At 47.7% G+C, this 18,449-nt stretch overlaps 1 protein-coding gene across 5 annotated transcripts in view; it reads right to left on the reverse strand.

Annotated features, from left to right (window-relative positions):
* The window catches only part of LOC120951690 (uncharacterized), an 86,595-nt gene that overhangs the window by 40,047 nt on the left and 28,099 nt on the right, over positions 1–18,449 (reverse strand). For all 5 annotated transcript variants that reach the window (XM_040370526.2, XM_040370525.2, XM_040370522.2 and 2 more), the window contains exons 5-12: positions 5,836–6,055; positions 5,594–5,733; positions 5,396–5,520; positions 4,275–4,683; positions 4,065–4,192; positions 3,764–3,979; positions 3,536–3,686; positions 3,379–3,454 (exon numbers count right to left, since the gene is read on the reverse strand). In XM_040370526.2, coding sequence (XP_040226460.2) covers positions 3,379–3,454; positions 3,536–3,686; positions 3,764–3,979; positions 4,065–4,192; positions 4,275–4,683; positions 5,396–5,520; positions 5,594–5,733; positions 5,836–6,055 — 1,465 coding nt within the window. The remainder of the gene's footprint in view (positions 1–3,378; positions 3,455–3,535; positions 3,687–3,763; positions 3,980–4,064; positions 4,193–4,274; positions 4,684–5,395; positions 5,521–5,593; positions 5,734–5,835; positions 6,056–18,449) is intronic.

Consider the following 18,449-nt stretch of genomic DNA (forward strand, 5'->3'; position numbering starts at 1 on the left):
CCCAAATGGGTCGTGCAGCTAGGCGGAAACACCACGCAATCCTACACACAACACACACACACAGTGACACGGAACACGCCTACCCTACGGACAAAAGAGAGAACAAAGTGAAAATAAACGCACGCCTAATAACCACCACCGGCTGTGAGGTGCCTTTCGGTACACGCGGCTACTACAAAACCATCCGACTTTTCACGCCCGTATCTTCGCCTGCGTTTCTAGTTTCCCTTCGGCAGCAACATCTCACGCAAAGATGGATTGGGTGGTAAGTGACTCAAACGACCACAAACGGTTGGAAACGGCTTCGGGCACCACAGAGGGAGGCGGCGGCGGCGACGCATCCATCTTAAATGGTCAACTCAGAAAGTGGAGTCTTCTGCCAGCAGTTCCAGTCCCTGGCAGCGAATCAACCCAGGCAAACCCACCTCTACACACATACAAAGCGTAACAAATTATTCACTAAACATCGCTACCCTCGTTCCCTAAACATTACCTTTTTAACACATTTACAGCATCACCTCACCACCACCACCGCCGAAGGGAGATAGGAGGCAAAGTTTTCTGCAACAATCTCCGTAGTCGTCCCTCGCCCTTGCGCTTCCCAGCGGGCATACTTTTAGCAGGGAGGGCGGGGACAATTCCGGTGAAATATTTATCCCAAACACACTAAACTTCTTCCTGCCTGCTGCTGCCGCCGCCGCCTTTTTCCGGAACTCTCTTTCGGCACTGTTTGGCCCTGCATGGTTCTGTGTCTTCTTGCGGTGATGCCTGCCAAAAGACTACATTTTATGGCTTCGCTTTGCGAGAAGATTTGTGAACCCATACGTTCCGCCCACATCGCTCCTTTTGGCTACGGAGCGTGGCAAAACATGTCGTCGGAGATGTTGTGTGTTTTGCCCCGTTCTTGATGCAGAGGCTGGTGGTTGGTGTAGCTGTAAAGGCGAAGAAAGCTGCCGTTTGCCGACTAGCGCTGAGAGCAGTTGTAACGTGTCCGACGCCACTATATCTACCCTAATCCTTTCTGATCGCAATTCAGGAAGTGTCCGGCTTCGGAAATAGCTTGTCATAATCCGATAAGATGATTGCTGCGATGATTGCATAATTCCGGATGGTGGAGGAACAGCTCCACACTGCCCTAACGGGGCTGGTGGTTCTCATTTTAACCACATTTATCAAACGAGACTATTATCATAAGCTGCAATTCATTCACATCACGGTACATTCCACAGAACAGTATCTCTGATTCTGCTGATTTATGGAACGATTTTTCAAAGCACTGAAAGGACGTGTAGAAAATGATTATCTTGTTTTGAGTCTGCTTTTTACTACCCACAGTGCAGCCACACGGAATTGACTGTATTTGTCGCAAATTAATACGCAGATATTTCATCCTCCCCACGTAACACAAGGACGGCGGAAATTTTAATTCCCATTTGTCGAATCAACACCCTTCTTCGCATATCGCCCCTGTTGAGGTGTGGCGGTGTTTCCCATGAATTATAAACTTCACCCACCCGAGCGAGCAATGGCGCAGGGGGCGATTGTGCGCGCACAATCTGCACAAATTAGTTCATGTTTTTCCTTCCAGTCTAAACCACGTCGGTAATCGATCTTTCTTTTCCAAGGCGAAAAAAAGGTGAATACGAAATGAACGCGCACCAAACACTCCGCTCCCTGTGTACTGCGTGGAAAGCCACAACCATCCACATTCAGCTCACCCCCCTCTTCCTCCACGAGCTTATGGGCTGGCAGAAGGTTGAAAATCCGAAAAGTTATACAGCGTTTTTGCTATTGCCATTTGTGGGTTGTTGTTGTAGCAAACCAACAAAGACAACCTTAGCCTTCTGCTCGTTCCTTCTCTTTCTCTTTCTCTTTCTCTCTCCGCTTCTCTTTGTTCCCTCTCAACGCGTTTGGTGGGTTCATTTCCACTTGCATCTTCTCTTCCATTGATTGTGTACATGGCGCCTTGTGTATGTGTGTGTGTGTGTGTTTGTGTGTGCCTCTGACCACGAGCACCAAAGCGCTATGTTTATGCTTTGTTTGTTTAGCTCCAAGAAACCATCAAACGGATACGGTGTCGACGATATGGCTACTCTCGCCTTCCCTCTACTCTCTCTCTCTCTCTCTTTCTATTTATTGCTCTCTCATCCGTTACGGGTATCACGGGTATAACCAAGCAAGCGACACCTCACACGCCGTCCCACACACACACACACACACACACCAAATGCGCTAAAGCGTCCCCCCGTTTATCCGATTTCGTGTTGTGGTTTTTCTTACCAATTTATGGTAATTTGTACACTCTTTTCGGAGTAATTTGCGCAGACTCTTGTCTTTTCCCTAAATGTTGCACGGACGCGGGCGACAAGGGAGGGGGTAGAAGAAAAGGGCAGAGAAAATTGATGGAGATGACGACACACAAACACATCGACACGCACACAGCGCTAGATGATGGCACGTGTGCACACAACGTTTTCCAATTTGCCATCACTGCTCGTCGCACCACAAGAGAAAGCGAGAGAGAGAGAGAGAGAGAGAGAGAGAGGGAGAGCATCAAGAACAAGTATCCTTACGAAAGGATAAATGAATACCATAACAGGGCGGGGTGTTGGCAGAAGAAGACGGTGGGTAGAAGGTGTAATAAACCGTCGTGCGGACACATGCGCATTTCAAAGGTGAACCAACGGCAACGGCACCGCGTTCGAGAAAGGATACTTGGCCGACTGGCAGCGGATATCACCCCATCGAGTGCAGTGCAAACGGGATTGGAACAAAAACAAACAATGCTGCTACCGTCGCTCCGTTCGCAGGGCCACTGCGAACGGATGCCACTAACGCGCACGCTTGCACTTGCGTGTAGTTTCCTTTCCTCCCTCTCTATGCTTCCGCTATCGCTTGCCACCGGCAGGATGGGTACTGCTCGTACCGCTGCACAACACAAAGGATTTCGCTTGCCTCGCACAGCGCTAAACGGAGTCCCGTTTGACGTGGTGAAAGGGCGGCAAGAACAAGATGCGTTCTCGTTGGTTGCAGCGAACCATCGAACCTGTAAGCAACACTGTAAGGATAAAACCGGTGGCGCCCTCACGTGTGGCAGCGGATTTTGCGTTCATGCCGCTTATTTCGGACACGATCCATATCCGCCCTGCGAACTTCCCGCAGTGTGTATTGCACACAAATTAGTATACAACTGTCAGGGAAAAGCTTTCGGGATCGTTTTCAAAGCTGAAAGTTCAAATCAGCGCCACCAAATTTCAGTCGAAATAAAATTGGAAATATTGATAATAATTGATAAAGCCCCACAATCCATACAAAATTCTTCTTAATTTTTAGCGAATACTCCAAACGACCCTACAATGCAATACAAAATCTACTCACGTGCATCTCGTTTGTCGTTCGTGACCTTCGGCGAACAGTTCTTCTTATTTGGTGCCGAGCGAAGTCCACCCTGAGACTGAAAGATACCCATAAAAAGAAACGAATTGCTCCGTTAGATTTCAACCGTCCAACCAGCGTTACCGACTCGTTGGCTTACATTTTTGATCGCCTTGTCGGACCGTTCGCCGCTCGGTAGGCGTGCTACCGACACCTCCGGACTGTCCTCTGGTGGTGGCGGCTGAGCAACCCAGTTGTACTCTCGCTTTTCAATCGCCACACCAAACCGATCGTACTCGGCCGATTGTTGCCTATGGGGTTGAAACAAACAACATCAGTCCTGCCATTCTATTCGCCGCACGAATGTTTCATTTCGCGTTAAACGTACCTTAAACTTTCGTAACAATCCAGGCATACCACTGCATAGTCACCGTTTTCCAGCAGTATGCCATCACACTTACGATTGGCGACAAACGGATACTCCCGTATTGGAAGTGCCCGTACGCGCTTCCGGTACGTCGTAATGCCGCAAAGATGGCAGCAGTAATCGTGAAAGTTGTACTCCCGCTCGCTCGGTGGAGGGTTGCTACTTTGTGCCTCGTATCTAAAAAAAAAGAAAGGGAATGTTGAAGTTGAAAAGTATTTTCGGCAGAAGGACACACAAAAGAAACAATTAAATGAATACTTACTTTCGCCATTGGTTCAGCAGCGAGTGGTAACAGAAGGTACACACCAGCGCCGAACTGTCACCACGCAATTGCTCCGCATTCGGTGGCGATTTGTGCTTCAACAGGAACGGGAAGTAAGGCCGAGATCCCTATAAACAATGCGAAATGTAATGCAAAAAATACAAAAAATGTTACAATAATCTCCGCGTAAATCTCCACGCGAATCATTACCTCCTTGTTAGCATACAGCAAACGGGCGAAGCTCAGCTCCGAATGCAACCCGCAGATGAAACAGTACACCGAGGTGCTCGGCACGGTGGATGCCGGTGTGGACGGGGGCGTACCGCCGACACTAGACTGCGGCCGAACTAGGCTGCCGCCGCCCGGCGATATCGAGGCAGAGTTGGGAGTTGGCGAAGGGATGATGTACTTCCTGTGCTCGAGCGGGACGCGCTGAGCGTCCATCGTTTCCCACTGGACCGTGAGCTTCTCGACACAGTTCTTGCACGCCAGCACCCGGCTCTGGTCGTTGCTCCCTTTCAGACAGGGAAAATGCATCGCGTGCGAGTTCATGTGCTCGGCACTGGTGGACAGATACTCCATCGATGTGGCAGGAAACGTATTCTTACAAATGGTACATCTACAAAAAAAGGTACACGAAGAGGTAAGTTATATTGTCTTTCATATTAGTGATACGTTGCAATGCAACAATATACCAAACGGATATACTACGATATCTCTGTATCTGCACTATCACCCTGTACTCTTAAGCAATGTCACGCAAAGGGACACGACAATGTCGCTATTTTGTAAAACATTCTTGCCATTCCCTAATGACGTTCATCTTTTTGTCTCGATTGCTAACCTTGGAAACATACAAAAAATCTAAAGCTGCTTGGCGCGACTTGTACCACAAAGCATCTGTTGAAACTAACTTCTTGTTTTCGCTACATAAGCATCTTTACACAGATGCTGTTTTCAGACAAGACTGTGTTTCGCATCTGTCCAAATGTTTTAGCACGCCAATCTGTGAGAATTCTACGGCAACGGCCATGAGAAAATGAAGTATCGAACACGTGCGTACAAGTTGCAAAAAAGGAAGCGAATAGAACTCGCAAATACGCTCAATCTAACACTAAATTGGCTTTTATTTGCGTACTGTGCCTAATACTGCGATTCTGAATCTTTTTGGAACATGAAGCTCAGCATTTTTTATCTACAGTGCGACTCAATTTCCTAACATATCAATATTATTCCATTATTCACTATACTATTCATCTTTCTCCTTCTATCTCCTACTGCCACTACATCTTCACTTTCTGGGGCGCAGATTGCTTAACGTCACTACTTACTGATGACCGTGGCCATTTTCCACTGGCCCTTGCAGGTGAGGTGGTGTATTTGGTCTTGAATCCCTTCGATTACCCTTCTGGTCCCGCAGCGGTCCGCCGGGCAGTGCGGAGGCAAATTCATAAGGCTGAAATAAACAAACCACAACCATGATTAGTTCAACATTTCACCCGAGTTTGCTCCGGCAGCGTGGCACATACCTTATATCGTACAACCTCATTTATCACACTAGACGTCATTTTCGTCGGCGACGGATAACGTTCGTCCACATTGCTAACCGTGCCCCCCTCCGCTCGGTGGGCATTCTTCTTATTGCACGTGGAACATATTTGCACCATCCCTGAAACACAGATGAAAGACACCAGAAACGTGCAAGAGCACAGCGTTAGTCGAACGGTCGGAGCAAGCAAGCAGGTAGTTGCTGCCTCTTTGTTACGCTTACCTTGTGGACTTATTGGACTAGCATTGGTCGGTGCTTTCAGGGATTTGATGAACGGGTAGTACGGTTCCCGCTCCGCGTTCGGGCAGCAGTACACTAAGCGTAGTTGCGAGGACGGCGTATCGGCACCGCACGTGTAGCACACGAACGTGGCCGACCGTTCCTGAGTGTTTTGGCGTTTCCGGATTTGATATTTCCGCTGAGCCTCGGGTATTGAACGAATCTGTGGGGGGATGGAAAAAGGGGATAGAAAAAGACATATGTTAAACATGCGTTTCTAATGCTGTAGCTAGACAAAACGGTTGGAGTGCAAATATCATTTCATAAGTACACTTGGCACGCGATGATGACGCATTACTCATAATTAAAATATCTTAGGCACACGATTTAATCAACTCTGTTTTGATTGGATCGAAATTTCAGCGAATCAACATTGGACCAAACGTAAACCTCGTGCGTCTCTCGCGATGTGACGAAGTGAACACGTTGGTTCACTATCTACCGCTGTTAGCGAGAGAGTACGTCATCCGATACAGGAGAACTGGAAACCAAATTCCCGCTGTAATGCGGTGGAATTTCCTCTCCCGCTCCCCATATCGACCATAAATTCGAGATAATGTAACTTGATTTACAATTTAATTACATGCAATCAGGCATGTAAGTGCTCCCAATGTTATCGCGATCACTGGGCAAGTGGCAGACACAAACACATCAAACTAAAAACAAATCGACCAGATATGATACACAGCTCACGTCACACCCCGCGACATCGACCCAGGGAGGTCTATGAATTATGGAAGGGAAAGCCACGAAATAACTGTTAAATAACTCTTTTAGCAACGCTTTGGCAGCATATTAATGCATTCAATTCAACCTATGGTCTTTGTCTACTAAAAACGAATTGCATGGCGAAAATAATAAAAAAAAAACTCTCCACACATCACGGAACAATTCGCAATCGAAGCGAATCAGCTTCCTACACAGTTGACTGGACCCGACCGACCCGCTTCCTACAACTTATCGTGGATTATAAAAAAAAACGATTATAAATTAATTATATTGCCTCTGCTCGTTATTCGTCATGATAACGGGGCTTTCGTATGGGCAGGAAGAAGCGAAGAAAACGCAAAAAACGCTCTGACATTGGAATGAGATACACCTGTTACTGGGGGGTTCGAGGTTTTTTGCACCTTTTTTGTGATCAATCAACCGATATGTAGCGATACACGTTTTTGCAGAAAACATCGTAATTTTAGCACAAATTTTGCGATAATTTGAGTATTTGTTTAATATACATTTTTTCGCAATTTTTCGCCCTTATCGATTAACGTAGTAATTAACGAATGGAGGAAACAAACTGCAACAGAAGTGCTCTCATGCTCCGATGTCACATGCCACAAAACCCGCCTCCCTCTCCGCACACTCGACAAATAACTCGTGTTTGTTGCTGCATGAAGCCAAATATCACTTCATTACGCTCCAGATAAGATGTGTTGTGGAGGGTAAAGGAAAACGATATGACACATAAAAAAAATGCTTCCCTTTCGCAAATGTGTCATCATCATCACCGTCACCCGTTGGCGTGACACCACTCCAAGAGCCAACTTAACTACACCGCGTCATTTAGATGGACAAATATAGAAAAATCCACCCAGCGCGCTAAAGTGCAATAAAAATACAAAGGTAAACCAATGCGTTTTTTTTTTGTTATCAGCTTCAACCGACCACCAAACGCGAATCCGGTGGCAAATGGGTAAACTCATCGTGTGGTGCTGCCCCGCACGATGGTTGGGCAATCTCAAAAACTGTCTCTCCTCCCAGTTGCGCGCAGCTGTGGTTAGATTTTGCCAATTTAAACCGGCTCAGTAAAGCCCTTACCCCCACAACCGTTGCAGAAGAGTGAGTGGTGGATCCTGGATTTATGGAAGGTTTGGGAGAGAGGGGAGGGGGGGGCGCAGAGTAGGACAGAGAAGAAGAGAAAGAGAGAAAATCAAACAAACCACCTCGTTTGATTAAGGCAAGCTGGCGAGCGATATCACGCTGATAAGAACGGAACACCTCAAGCAAATCACGAAATCAAACCGGACGTAGCCGGACACACAGAATGTGTTTATCAGCGGTGTTAACGGGGTGGTCGTCGGTTTTGGAGAATAAGGGTTTAACCCTTCGATACACCGACCAACTGCTTATGGCAGCAATGATAAAGAGGAACGGATACCGCCGCACGAGTTGGGAAATAACCTCGCCAATGATGTCACAATGACGATGCAATCGATCAATTGGATGCGATGTTTATGAGTAATGCCAGGTAGCACAAAATGAAAAAAATATAATATTATTTAATTTTTTTTAAATGTTTAATTAAATAAAATAAAAATAATATTACAATTTTTAACAAAATGAAGTAACAAACGTTTTCTTAGCTCTTGACCACTTGAGGGTTAGGCAATTCCCACCGTAAATAAGCGACATCACGCGACAAATATTATACGCGCATACGCCAGAAATACGCCAAACGAATAAACGGTTTCGGGTGAAGGGGGGGTCCAAGGGAGGTTTCGTGAGTGGAATCAGTTTGCGACGGTTTTGCGAGCGGCATCAGTCGTCGTGTGGTGCCGCCGCCGCCGCGGCGTTTGAGACTTTATCACTTCGCCACCATCGCCACACTCGACACATTTATTACGCCCATCTTGGGCCCACCACCACCACCACCACCCCTTTGGATCATTTCAGTGGACCTCCCCGAAAGCTAGCACACCCACACACACACGACCCGACAACCCTCGCAACAGTATGATATGCGATCTTTGTGTTTTTATGGCGTGCAGTTAGAACAACACAACACCCTTGGGGTGTGTGTATCTGGATTTATGCTGTGTCTCACTTCCTCCTATAACCTGCCACGTCCCGTTTCGTTTGGACGACAAGAGGGGTGGAAGCATGTGGAGTAGCAGGGGTGTACAACGTCCGTCTTGTAGCGCAGTTTTTTTATAGCAACAAACACAATCGGCAGTCAGCGGTAGCGCGGCACCATCATGGCAGCAGCAGCAGCACTCATTCATTTAATAAGCTTGTCCATGAAAGCAATTCCGCTTCTCCCGTCGCGTCCCGCGGAAGATGTCGAGGGTGAGCCGCGCGCCCCTCGAACAGGCCAGAACCAGTTCCATTTCACACCCTCGAGCGGGGGGGGGGGGGGAGACAGACGGCTGTGAGAGGCCATTTTCTTGACCACTTTGGTTAATGGCGTTTTGCTTCGGTCAGCGTTTTCGTGAAGCGGGGCCAGAGCGCTCCGGCGCAAACCGTTTTAAAACCTTTGATTAATTGCTAATTGTGCTGATTGACGGGCAGGAAGACGTGCGATGACTCGAAACAGACACACGGAAGGATCGGCACACAACACCTCTCGCTCGCTAGATCGGCCGTCTAAGATCTTGCATGCTTGACGGCACTCCTCGTAGCGCCGTGTGGTTTGGGAAGTGTGTGGAGTGCCAGCCAAGACGAGGTTTAGTTGTGTGATTTTAACCCAAAACGGTCTAAACGAACATGATTTATATCTCACACATGTGCTGCTGCTGCTCGGCGATAGTGTGTGATATTTTCACACACAAACGCTTATTTTATGAATCATGAACACGAAACGAGTCATTTCCTTGAATGGTGGGCGCCATTACGTGCGCGAAACGTGATATTTTGTCTTCAGTGAGAGTTACGATTTAAATTACAGCATTGAAAACTACAGAGGGTATGCTTGGGCAGGTTTTAACGTACAGCAAGACTATTCTCTGAATCTTTGTATAGTAATATTCATTGGCACAAAAGCAACTAGTCGACTTCAAACACCACAAATATAGCACGGCTTGATGGTGCCATGTCAAGCAATCGGTTATGCGTACGTCAGGTTCAGAGTTCAAATCTATTCGACACCGAGTACACACACATGATTCAAAAAGATAAATAATCATTTTTATAAGGTGGTTAATTACTGGTACCAGCTCAAAATCCAGTTTTGATTATTTAACTCCAATATACCACCCACATCGATGGACAACACCAACACCACACATACTACGTCAAACAACTGATCCTCCTAGTGGCTAAACCGCGTCTATCCCGCGCTTCCATACCTGTGTGATGTCGGTGGTGCCCTCCAAAATGGTCGACATTTTAGGTATTAAATCAACCATATTAATAATGCATCTGAATCTGTAATCAACAACACACAAAACGATTCCGTGTTTACCACAATCCATCCTCCGCTCCTCTCTCTTCTCTACCTTCCGACACCAAACCAGAGCTGTCAGAGCAACGTAGTCTCAGCGACGACCACGCCGAGCACAGAAGACGACGCACACGCTTGTTTTCCAATTAAAATCGGTAGCATTTCATCTCTGTGTCTCTCGCCCTGTCATGCTGGACGGGAAGAAGCATAGGCGCGGGCGGGAGGAGGAGGGGACTTAATATGCATGAACAAACGTTGCCGTCTTTGGTGTTGTTGTCTTTAGCCCCCCAGTACAACCATCGCCGCAGCCGCCATGGTGACCATCACCTTCCCGAACCCGGTGGGGGGAACACGACCAGCCGTTGGGTGTGTGTATGAGCGCGCGAGAGAAGGTGGTCCAGAGCGTTTAGTGTCTTAATCCGACCCCAAACAATATCTCCCTCTTCATTCGAGCTGCCTGCGCTCCGCGCGCCCCAAAATCCGAACCACCTTCACCTTCGACTGCACCCGCAAGCCCTCCCCACTCATACTCCCGCACTCCCACCCCTTCCTCAAACGAGCTTCATCGGGCTCATAAATAATGTAAACTCTTCGGCGCTTAATCAATTCCCATCGCGCCGCCCCCCACCCCCCATGGTTGTCTTGTTCTGCGACCCTCACCCACCCAATCCTCCCCAACTGCCTCGCCTCAGCCACCTAAAATGGTTAGCGCGCGGCTGGACCCAATCAGTTCACAAGCCAGTCGGCAAGAGACCCTTAATGGGTGGTTGTGCGCGAGTTTCTGACCCGCGGAAGGAGAGAGAGAGGCTAGAGGCAAGCGGACAGCAAACGTCTTGCACGAGCGCCGCATTCCCGTCGTTTGCTTTAAAACACTCAACCATTCGCCTTCTCCTGCGCCACTCCCCGCCAACCCCTTACGCATGAAGGCTGGGAGTGAAAGAAAGAGAGAGAGAGAGCTGTGCCACCGCCACGCTGTCTAAAAATAGATACTTGCTGGTCCGCCCACCCTCACCAGCCGCTTCCCGTGCATCAAATAATGTTTGCCTATCCGCACACGCCCCGGTCGCTCTAATGACACACCGTTTGATGAACCACCACGGTTGCAATATTGCAGAAACGGAAGGAAAGGGCACCGACGATGGGAAGGGGGGACCCATCATCATCACCGCTGCGCAAACGAAGTGGTTTTGGAAGTGGGAATGTTGGCCATAGAGAGAAAAGGCGAGAGAGTGAGCAGGAAGGAAGTTGTGGAATTGTTGCTAGTTCACCTTCTGCCAAATCCCATTTCCCTTCTCTGCCCGGGTGCACTATTGGAGCTACTAGCTGCGCCTCGATGTCAGTGGGTTTGCACTTTAAAGCGCGCAAAACCGATTCTCGCTTTAGTTCCCTCGGGCAGCGATGGAATGGAGGAGCAGCAGAAACCATAAAGCAGGCGAGCAAACGTGTCCCCCTCTCTCCCACCGGCTGTTGCCGATGTTGCACATGATCAAACACACCCAACCGACAAAGCCGGCTGGGGGAGACGAGATGTTAAGGACTGTCTACACGGTGCGGTGCAGCCGTTTTGACAGCAGACTCCTCTTAGTCCTACTCAAGGTGTATGTAGACCAGGTGGTATTCATAGTCTCTTTTTAATAGCCAAATTTAAAACTCACTTTTTTGACAGGACGAGGAAAAGTTTTGCCCGAACAGGCTTTCTGGAAATTTGACATAAAACACTCTTAACATCTGCATTCTATTCTATAAAAGTTTTTCAAAACACATGAAATTGTAAGCTAAATCAAATCTGAACAAATTAAGATACATTTTTGAATCGATACAATATCTTCGATGAGGAGACTATTGTCTACTTCGTAGCATAGCAGCACTATGAAATACGACCCATTCCTATCGATACTCATTGCACCCGTTCTGTCAAATGAAGTTTTTGTTTAATTCAGAAATTATTTGTAAAATTATATGGGACGAGACCACCTAGTCTACATACACTTTGATCTACACCAAGATGTATTTATTTACAAGGTCTAATCGCATACAATGTTCTATACTCCTTTCCAGCCCTCTCCGATGTTAATACCGGAACCCCCAGTATTGTTATGTCAAGTCGTGAAATGTCAATTTGCTCTGAATCACTTCACCTACTACTATACATACACCTTGGGTGCACACGATGCGGTGCAAGCGTTTTGACAGAAGGATTCTCCTCTCTGTCTTACTAAACAGTTTGACAGTAGCCACACAGTTGACACAGCTGTCAAAATACAAGTAAACATGCTACATTGTTCGTCTTCGTACAAAGAGTGCTTTAATATCCCACTTGCTCTCGTTTGAAACCAAAAATAAGAATGTAAAATGCTTTAAAATAATAATTAATCAAGCACCTGTCAAACCCGCTGACGTTAGCACACTCCGCATTTGCGCGGTTTCGGGCAACGCAAATGATCTTTCCCAGAGTACTGTGTGTGTGTTTTGACGGTGCTGCTTTGGGTGAGTGGGTGGTGGGCAGCTGTGTGCTCGGCGGTAATGCAGCACCACACAGCACACGATACAACATTCCGGATTCATTTAAATTGGTTCCACTTCAAACCGGCTCAAACGCGCGAGGACCACCCGACCGACCCTGTGGCGCTTGATGCGGGTGTGTCTCGGCGGATGCGAGAGCAGGGGCAGGATGCGAAAGGGGACAGCAGCGCACTCAGAGCGACTGTAAAACAATGCACAGCCCGAAACGATACGCCCCAGGGCCCAGGGGATGGGACCGGTAGTGGAGGAATGAGGAAGGACGGGTGGAAGATACGAAACATCGAGCGGACGCTTTGCCAAGCGCTGCTTCAGGGCAGAGAGAGAGAGAGAGAGAGGGCACAACCGCTGCCGCCGTCGCCATGTTGGACGGGGAGGGGGCAAACAAGTGTTGCAAAAGGGGAGGAGAAGAAGAAGGGGTTGTGTTGTTGGACGATATTTGCGGTCTGCCATCGTTTGTGTGTGCACTTGCCGCGTCAGTTGTCTAACTACTGAAGGACGTGTAGAGAAAGTTTTAGACGGCGGCGGCGGTAGTCGTCGAGGATATTGGAGCTGCTGTTGCTGGTGGTGGTGGTAGTGAAACACTCAGTGAGTAAGTCGAGTCAGCGGGCGGGGTAAAGATACGGCCCCACAGTCCCAACCGTCCAATTACATCACCTCCCGCGCGTACACAGCAGCAAAAGGGTTGTGTGTTTGCAGCGGCAATAGTAGTAGCAGAAGGGTGTCTCGTTGTATAATGTAAATGAAAGGACTACGGATATTGGTGCTCGAGACACCCGCGGGCAGGGGGGGAGGGGGATTTTGCACGGACTACATCTACCAGGACATACCTTCAACATTTTCACCCATCCGTTCAGTTTGATTCAAGCGACTCTTCAACATCTACTCCAAGGATTGGGTTGAGGTTTGGTGGTGTAAAAATGTAATAAAACTATCTCGACACACAAGAAGATACACGCACGCACTGTCAGGGAGATATGCATTACGTACAATCACCCCCCCCCCCCCCCCCCCCAGTACATCTCTCTCTCCAACATCACACCGGAGCCACATCATTAGCCCGCTGCACAATGGAACATCAGCAAAGATAACGTGAGAGAAGGCGTTTGATGAAACTTCCACTGGGGGGACGATACGATGTAACTGGTTCATCTGGTTCAGCAGCCTTCCTTATCCTCGTCTTTAAGCACCACGAAACGCGATGCGGATGGGAGAGGCGCGTTTGACGCATAAAACGTGATAGATAAGATACAACGAGGTTACGTCGGGTCGCCTGTTTTACACTTACATTATGAAAGATGCACACAAAATATCTACAAACATGCAAATCTTCATTTAATCAAAAAGGGTAACAAAAGGTTGGGGACTCAAAGAATCGATTCTTTTGAAAAAGGAAGACCTTCAATACGACATCTGATGAATTTAAGTAAATGATTACGTTACCAAAAACATTGAAATAAGTTGAAGATATTGTAACGCATCACACCCATGACGTCGCATAAGCCGCTTTTGGGATTTTCCCATCACATGTTTTGTTTCCGTGTAATGCCCATTATCCCTTCCCAATCCATAATCACGCTGATAAGCCGTAGCATGTGGCACCAAAACCCCAAACACATTGACACGGAGGAATGACTGCTCTCCTCCACTGCGCCATCATCCGCTTATCTTTCCATCAATAATAATGAAAACTTAAATCCCCAACGGATCGTCACAATCGTTGCTAACAATTGTCCGCCCAGATTAGACCCCGTACCCCACAAGAATCGCAGTGCATCTAGTGACGTAACATCTTCTTCCCGGTCCAACTTGCTGTGTGCGGTCGTGTACGCAAATAGAGGGTGTCCCTTTCATCAACTGAACGAACGTGTTGGGGACACACTTCTAAATTTAACAGACACAGTCCTCCTACTCCAATGCCTGAAGCTCCCCAATGCCACGAGGTTTCTATCGTTCTTTAACACACATTTTATTATTTCCGCAAAACATAAATAACGACCTAGAAAAATAAAACTAAGCACAAAGCACCCAATGCCTTTCTGTTGCACTGCTCTGCTCTCGGGCTCAACATGCCTCTCTACGAGTGTCATCACTTAAATACCCATAAATAACTGCAAATTTGCCACCGGGAATAAGCGCCTGAGCGCAAGACCTCCGTGACCTCAGCTAGATGGCGCGGCAGGCAGTAAAACAATACAAATGAAGCGCTCTCCCCCCTAATACTGTTTGTGTCTGTGTGTTCGAAAAAGATATATGCTAAATTAGTCATCCGTCCAAATAATCGTGAGGAAAGGCGAACAAAGTTGGTTGAACTTAAGACCCACACGCGTGCGTTTGGCGATAAATTTGGCCACCACCAACCGTAGCTGCTGCAAGCGTAGTGAGTGTAGAGAGTGGGTGAACTCTTAGAAAGTTGAAACACGGCAAGCGGGAATGGCACAAGAAGATTGCACCCCACCACACCCTCTCTGGGTGTCATTTGGGTTGGTTGCTGTCAGTTTAAATAACCCAAAAAATTAAGCAAAGGTGCGTTACGGTGCTCTTTCTCTCTCCCTCTCTCTTTTACTCTCTTACTAACAACACCCACCTTACACCGAAATGTGTTAAATAATGAGCAACGACATTCCCGGCGAACAATGGCATTGACCGAGCGGTCCCGAGCGGCCGCCGTGTGAAGCTAGGGGGGGGGGGGGAAGCTATTTCAGGGATGACAAAACCTTGCGTACAACATTTATTTCCTGCCGTCGGCACCAGCGAAACATTCGGAAGCAACCAGACCAGAGGGGAGCAAAAGCGGAGCGACTAAAACAAATAGCACACGGCTGGCCGCGGCTCGCAACGCAACACAATCCGTGTGTCGTGGGTTGTTACGCTGGGCGAAAACACAACGCCACACACTGCCAACATGACAATGAAAAGTCGTAACGAAAGCAACAAAAAAGAAAGGAAAGCAAACAATACACACAGCAAACAAATACGAAACAAAAAAATCCGCTTAATTCAGACCGAAGGCGTCCATGGTACACCATGGGGTTGGTGAGCAATCACACATAATTACCGAGCGATCTGACAAGATTCATTTGGATGGACGGAAGAGGTCGCGAGGTGTGGGATGTAGAGACTCAACCAACGGCAAGAAATGAAGGGTTAAAACGTTACAGAAATGTAAAAAAAACAATGTTTGGGCATTTACACACCTTTACCAAGTGTTAGTTTGGTATAATCAATGTTTTTTGACAGAATTTAATGATTCTTTAGAGGATTTAGATTTATTATTTAGACAAGGTATGTTTAACAATATAAAAAAAGCTCCAACTAATCACTGCTTTTTGAATTTTACTACAAAAAATCCATTTAACAAATTCTTAAAAACAAAACATTATCTCCCCACAAACCATTCAAGGGTTAAACGATCGTTCACCAACATTAACCCATCATCATAATCGACTCGAAAATTTCCCACCATTCTGCTCACCACACACACACACACTTCATCAAGCAACCCACCACCACTCGTTACAGACGATGAGCGTCGGAATTTCAGTTCGCAGCGACTTCCGCCATTCCATCGAAAACGAAGATGAAAATGGACCGTGGTGGTGGTGGTTATAGTGGGGATGGCGGCGATGGCTTCAACACACGCACGCACACGCGATCCCATCATCGCCAGCTGAAGACGTTTGCTTCATTAATGATATTCGCGCTGCTTGAAGCAGCACGGACCTGCGCACGGAGAAGTACAGCTAGCTCATCATCATTACCACCATCATCATCATCATCATCATCATCATGAGCTTGTCGTCACTTCCAGCAGCAGCAGCAACACTACAGTAACGGGTGTGTTTATACAATGATCAGTGGCAGGTGCGATAAAAACCACAAGATCACTGGCGAACTACACACACACACACCACACATCCCCAACAGGTCTCGTCTGCCTCGCCTTGACACTCGGCAGAGCCATCGAAACGCGCCATTATGCGCGCCGTAAATGGCGCCTACCGGCCGTTCCCCGTTACGAGGAAGCGTTACGGACGCGTTACGCGATGACGGCGACATGGCGGCTGAACACGAAAGCGATCAAAAACTGGTTTCTTTTTTTTGCCAATTTTGGTTCAGCACGGGGGGAGGGGGGGGATGGTAGCAAAGAAGAAAGCAGAGCTGCTCAAAATTAAACACCGCGCAAACGTTATGGATCTGGTGCAAATTAAAGGAGGAGGAAATAACAACGCGATCACCATTCGGCATCTGGTGCACAATTTTGTTGAACGGTTATGGGCGCGAATGAGAATACCGTTCAATGGACGCGTCCTCCAAATTGGGCAACGTAAAAGATTGTTTTACTTTTGTTGAAACCGACGGATCGATTGAAAAACCCCGAATATTAACGGCATGTTTCCGCATAACGTCGATGGAAGGTAACATAATCTTATCATAAACTCATGTTACAGCTACTCAAAACTGGAGGTGCAGTACCCGTGCAGTACGCTTAAATGTTGCTTATTATCAATGTAGCTTTCTATTAGTTTGTTTAATTGCCTTCGCAAAGCGAGAATTTTAACGAATGCCTGCTTGCTTTATTTATTACACGTGTCAAACGTGAGATGGTTCACGAGCCAACGAGACAAAATAAAATAAAAGACGTTTATTTCACAACGCTCAGCAGCTGAAGCAGCACAAGAAAGACCCCTTTTCTTATTAATTAACCCGTTTTGAAAAGTTTCGTTTGCTACCTTTGCGTCGCGCTACGTTCCGCTGCTCCGGTGATGCTTAATTTTATGCAAACGACAAAAAAACAACCTTACATGCAAGCTTACAACCGTCACCCGTGCGGAAGCGCTGCGCGTAAAAGGTTAACCTTTGACAAGGTGTGCTGGCGGCAGGTGCAGCGCGCAACCAACAAGATGGCATCATATGCAGGTGAGCTAACGTAAAAACTCGAACCTGAAAAAAAGCATATCTGCACGTCAGCAGCTCCATCAGATAACGAAAAAAACGGCATTCTGGGACAACCGATTGATTCCTATCCCATCCCTCTTCACTTGATCCGCAGCAGTGCACAGATACATTGTGTACGGCCTGCTGCTGCTGCTGCTCTTTCCCCGTACACGGGAGCTCCTACCAACTGCACTTGCGCACAAAATTCCAAACCCATCTTCGCAATCCGTTCCCCAATCCGATAACCTCTCCACGGGCAGGGGTCGACCTCCGCGTCACCTTCTGCCACCCAGGCCAATGTCGCCCTTTGGATGCTTCAGGGCACGACGCAGGTCACTTCACGTGCCATTGCGATCGCCGATACAGATAAGCCGGAGGAGCAGTAGCGAGGAGATGAGCAGCCCCACAGCCGCTGATCAGCCAATCGGACAACCAATACACACAAACTAACAACAACAACACTGGAGAGAGAGGAGAAGCAGCAACCAATCATCGAATGTTTGGACGACCTCCGCCGCTTGGGGTCAGCGGCGCGACCACAACCCCCAGGAAGAAGGACAGCACTTCCAGGCAAAAACACAAACACTACTCTTCCTCTCCCTTCGCTAAACGCTCCGAGCTTCACGCTTCTCTTTGATGTCATTAACGATTAGAATGCGAAAGAGAGTACTTGGTCGGATTCGAAACCCTGTACACGGGGGTCGAGGAAATTCCTCTCCAATTGCGCGCCGCTAGAAGCTAAACCTCCGAACGTTCCCGGCAGCTGATAAGAGCGGCATCATGGGAATTAAGCACAGCAAATAACAACAAAAAACCCAAAGAACACTAACTACTTCCCGCAGACAAGCAAAAAAAAAAGAACGAAACGAAAACATGCAAGATGGCCAACAAGCTGACCTCACAAGGTTACACCAGCTCCGCCGTGGAGGCTCTCTCGCTC

This window comes from Anopheles coluzzii, chromosome 2, assembly GCF_943734685.1.
Source record: "Anopheles coluzzii chromosome 2, AcolN3, whole genome shotgun sequence".
Lineage (NCBI taxonomy): Eukaryota > Metazoa > Arthropoda > Insecta > Diptera > Culicidae > Anopheles > Anopheles coluzzii.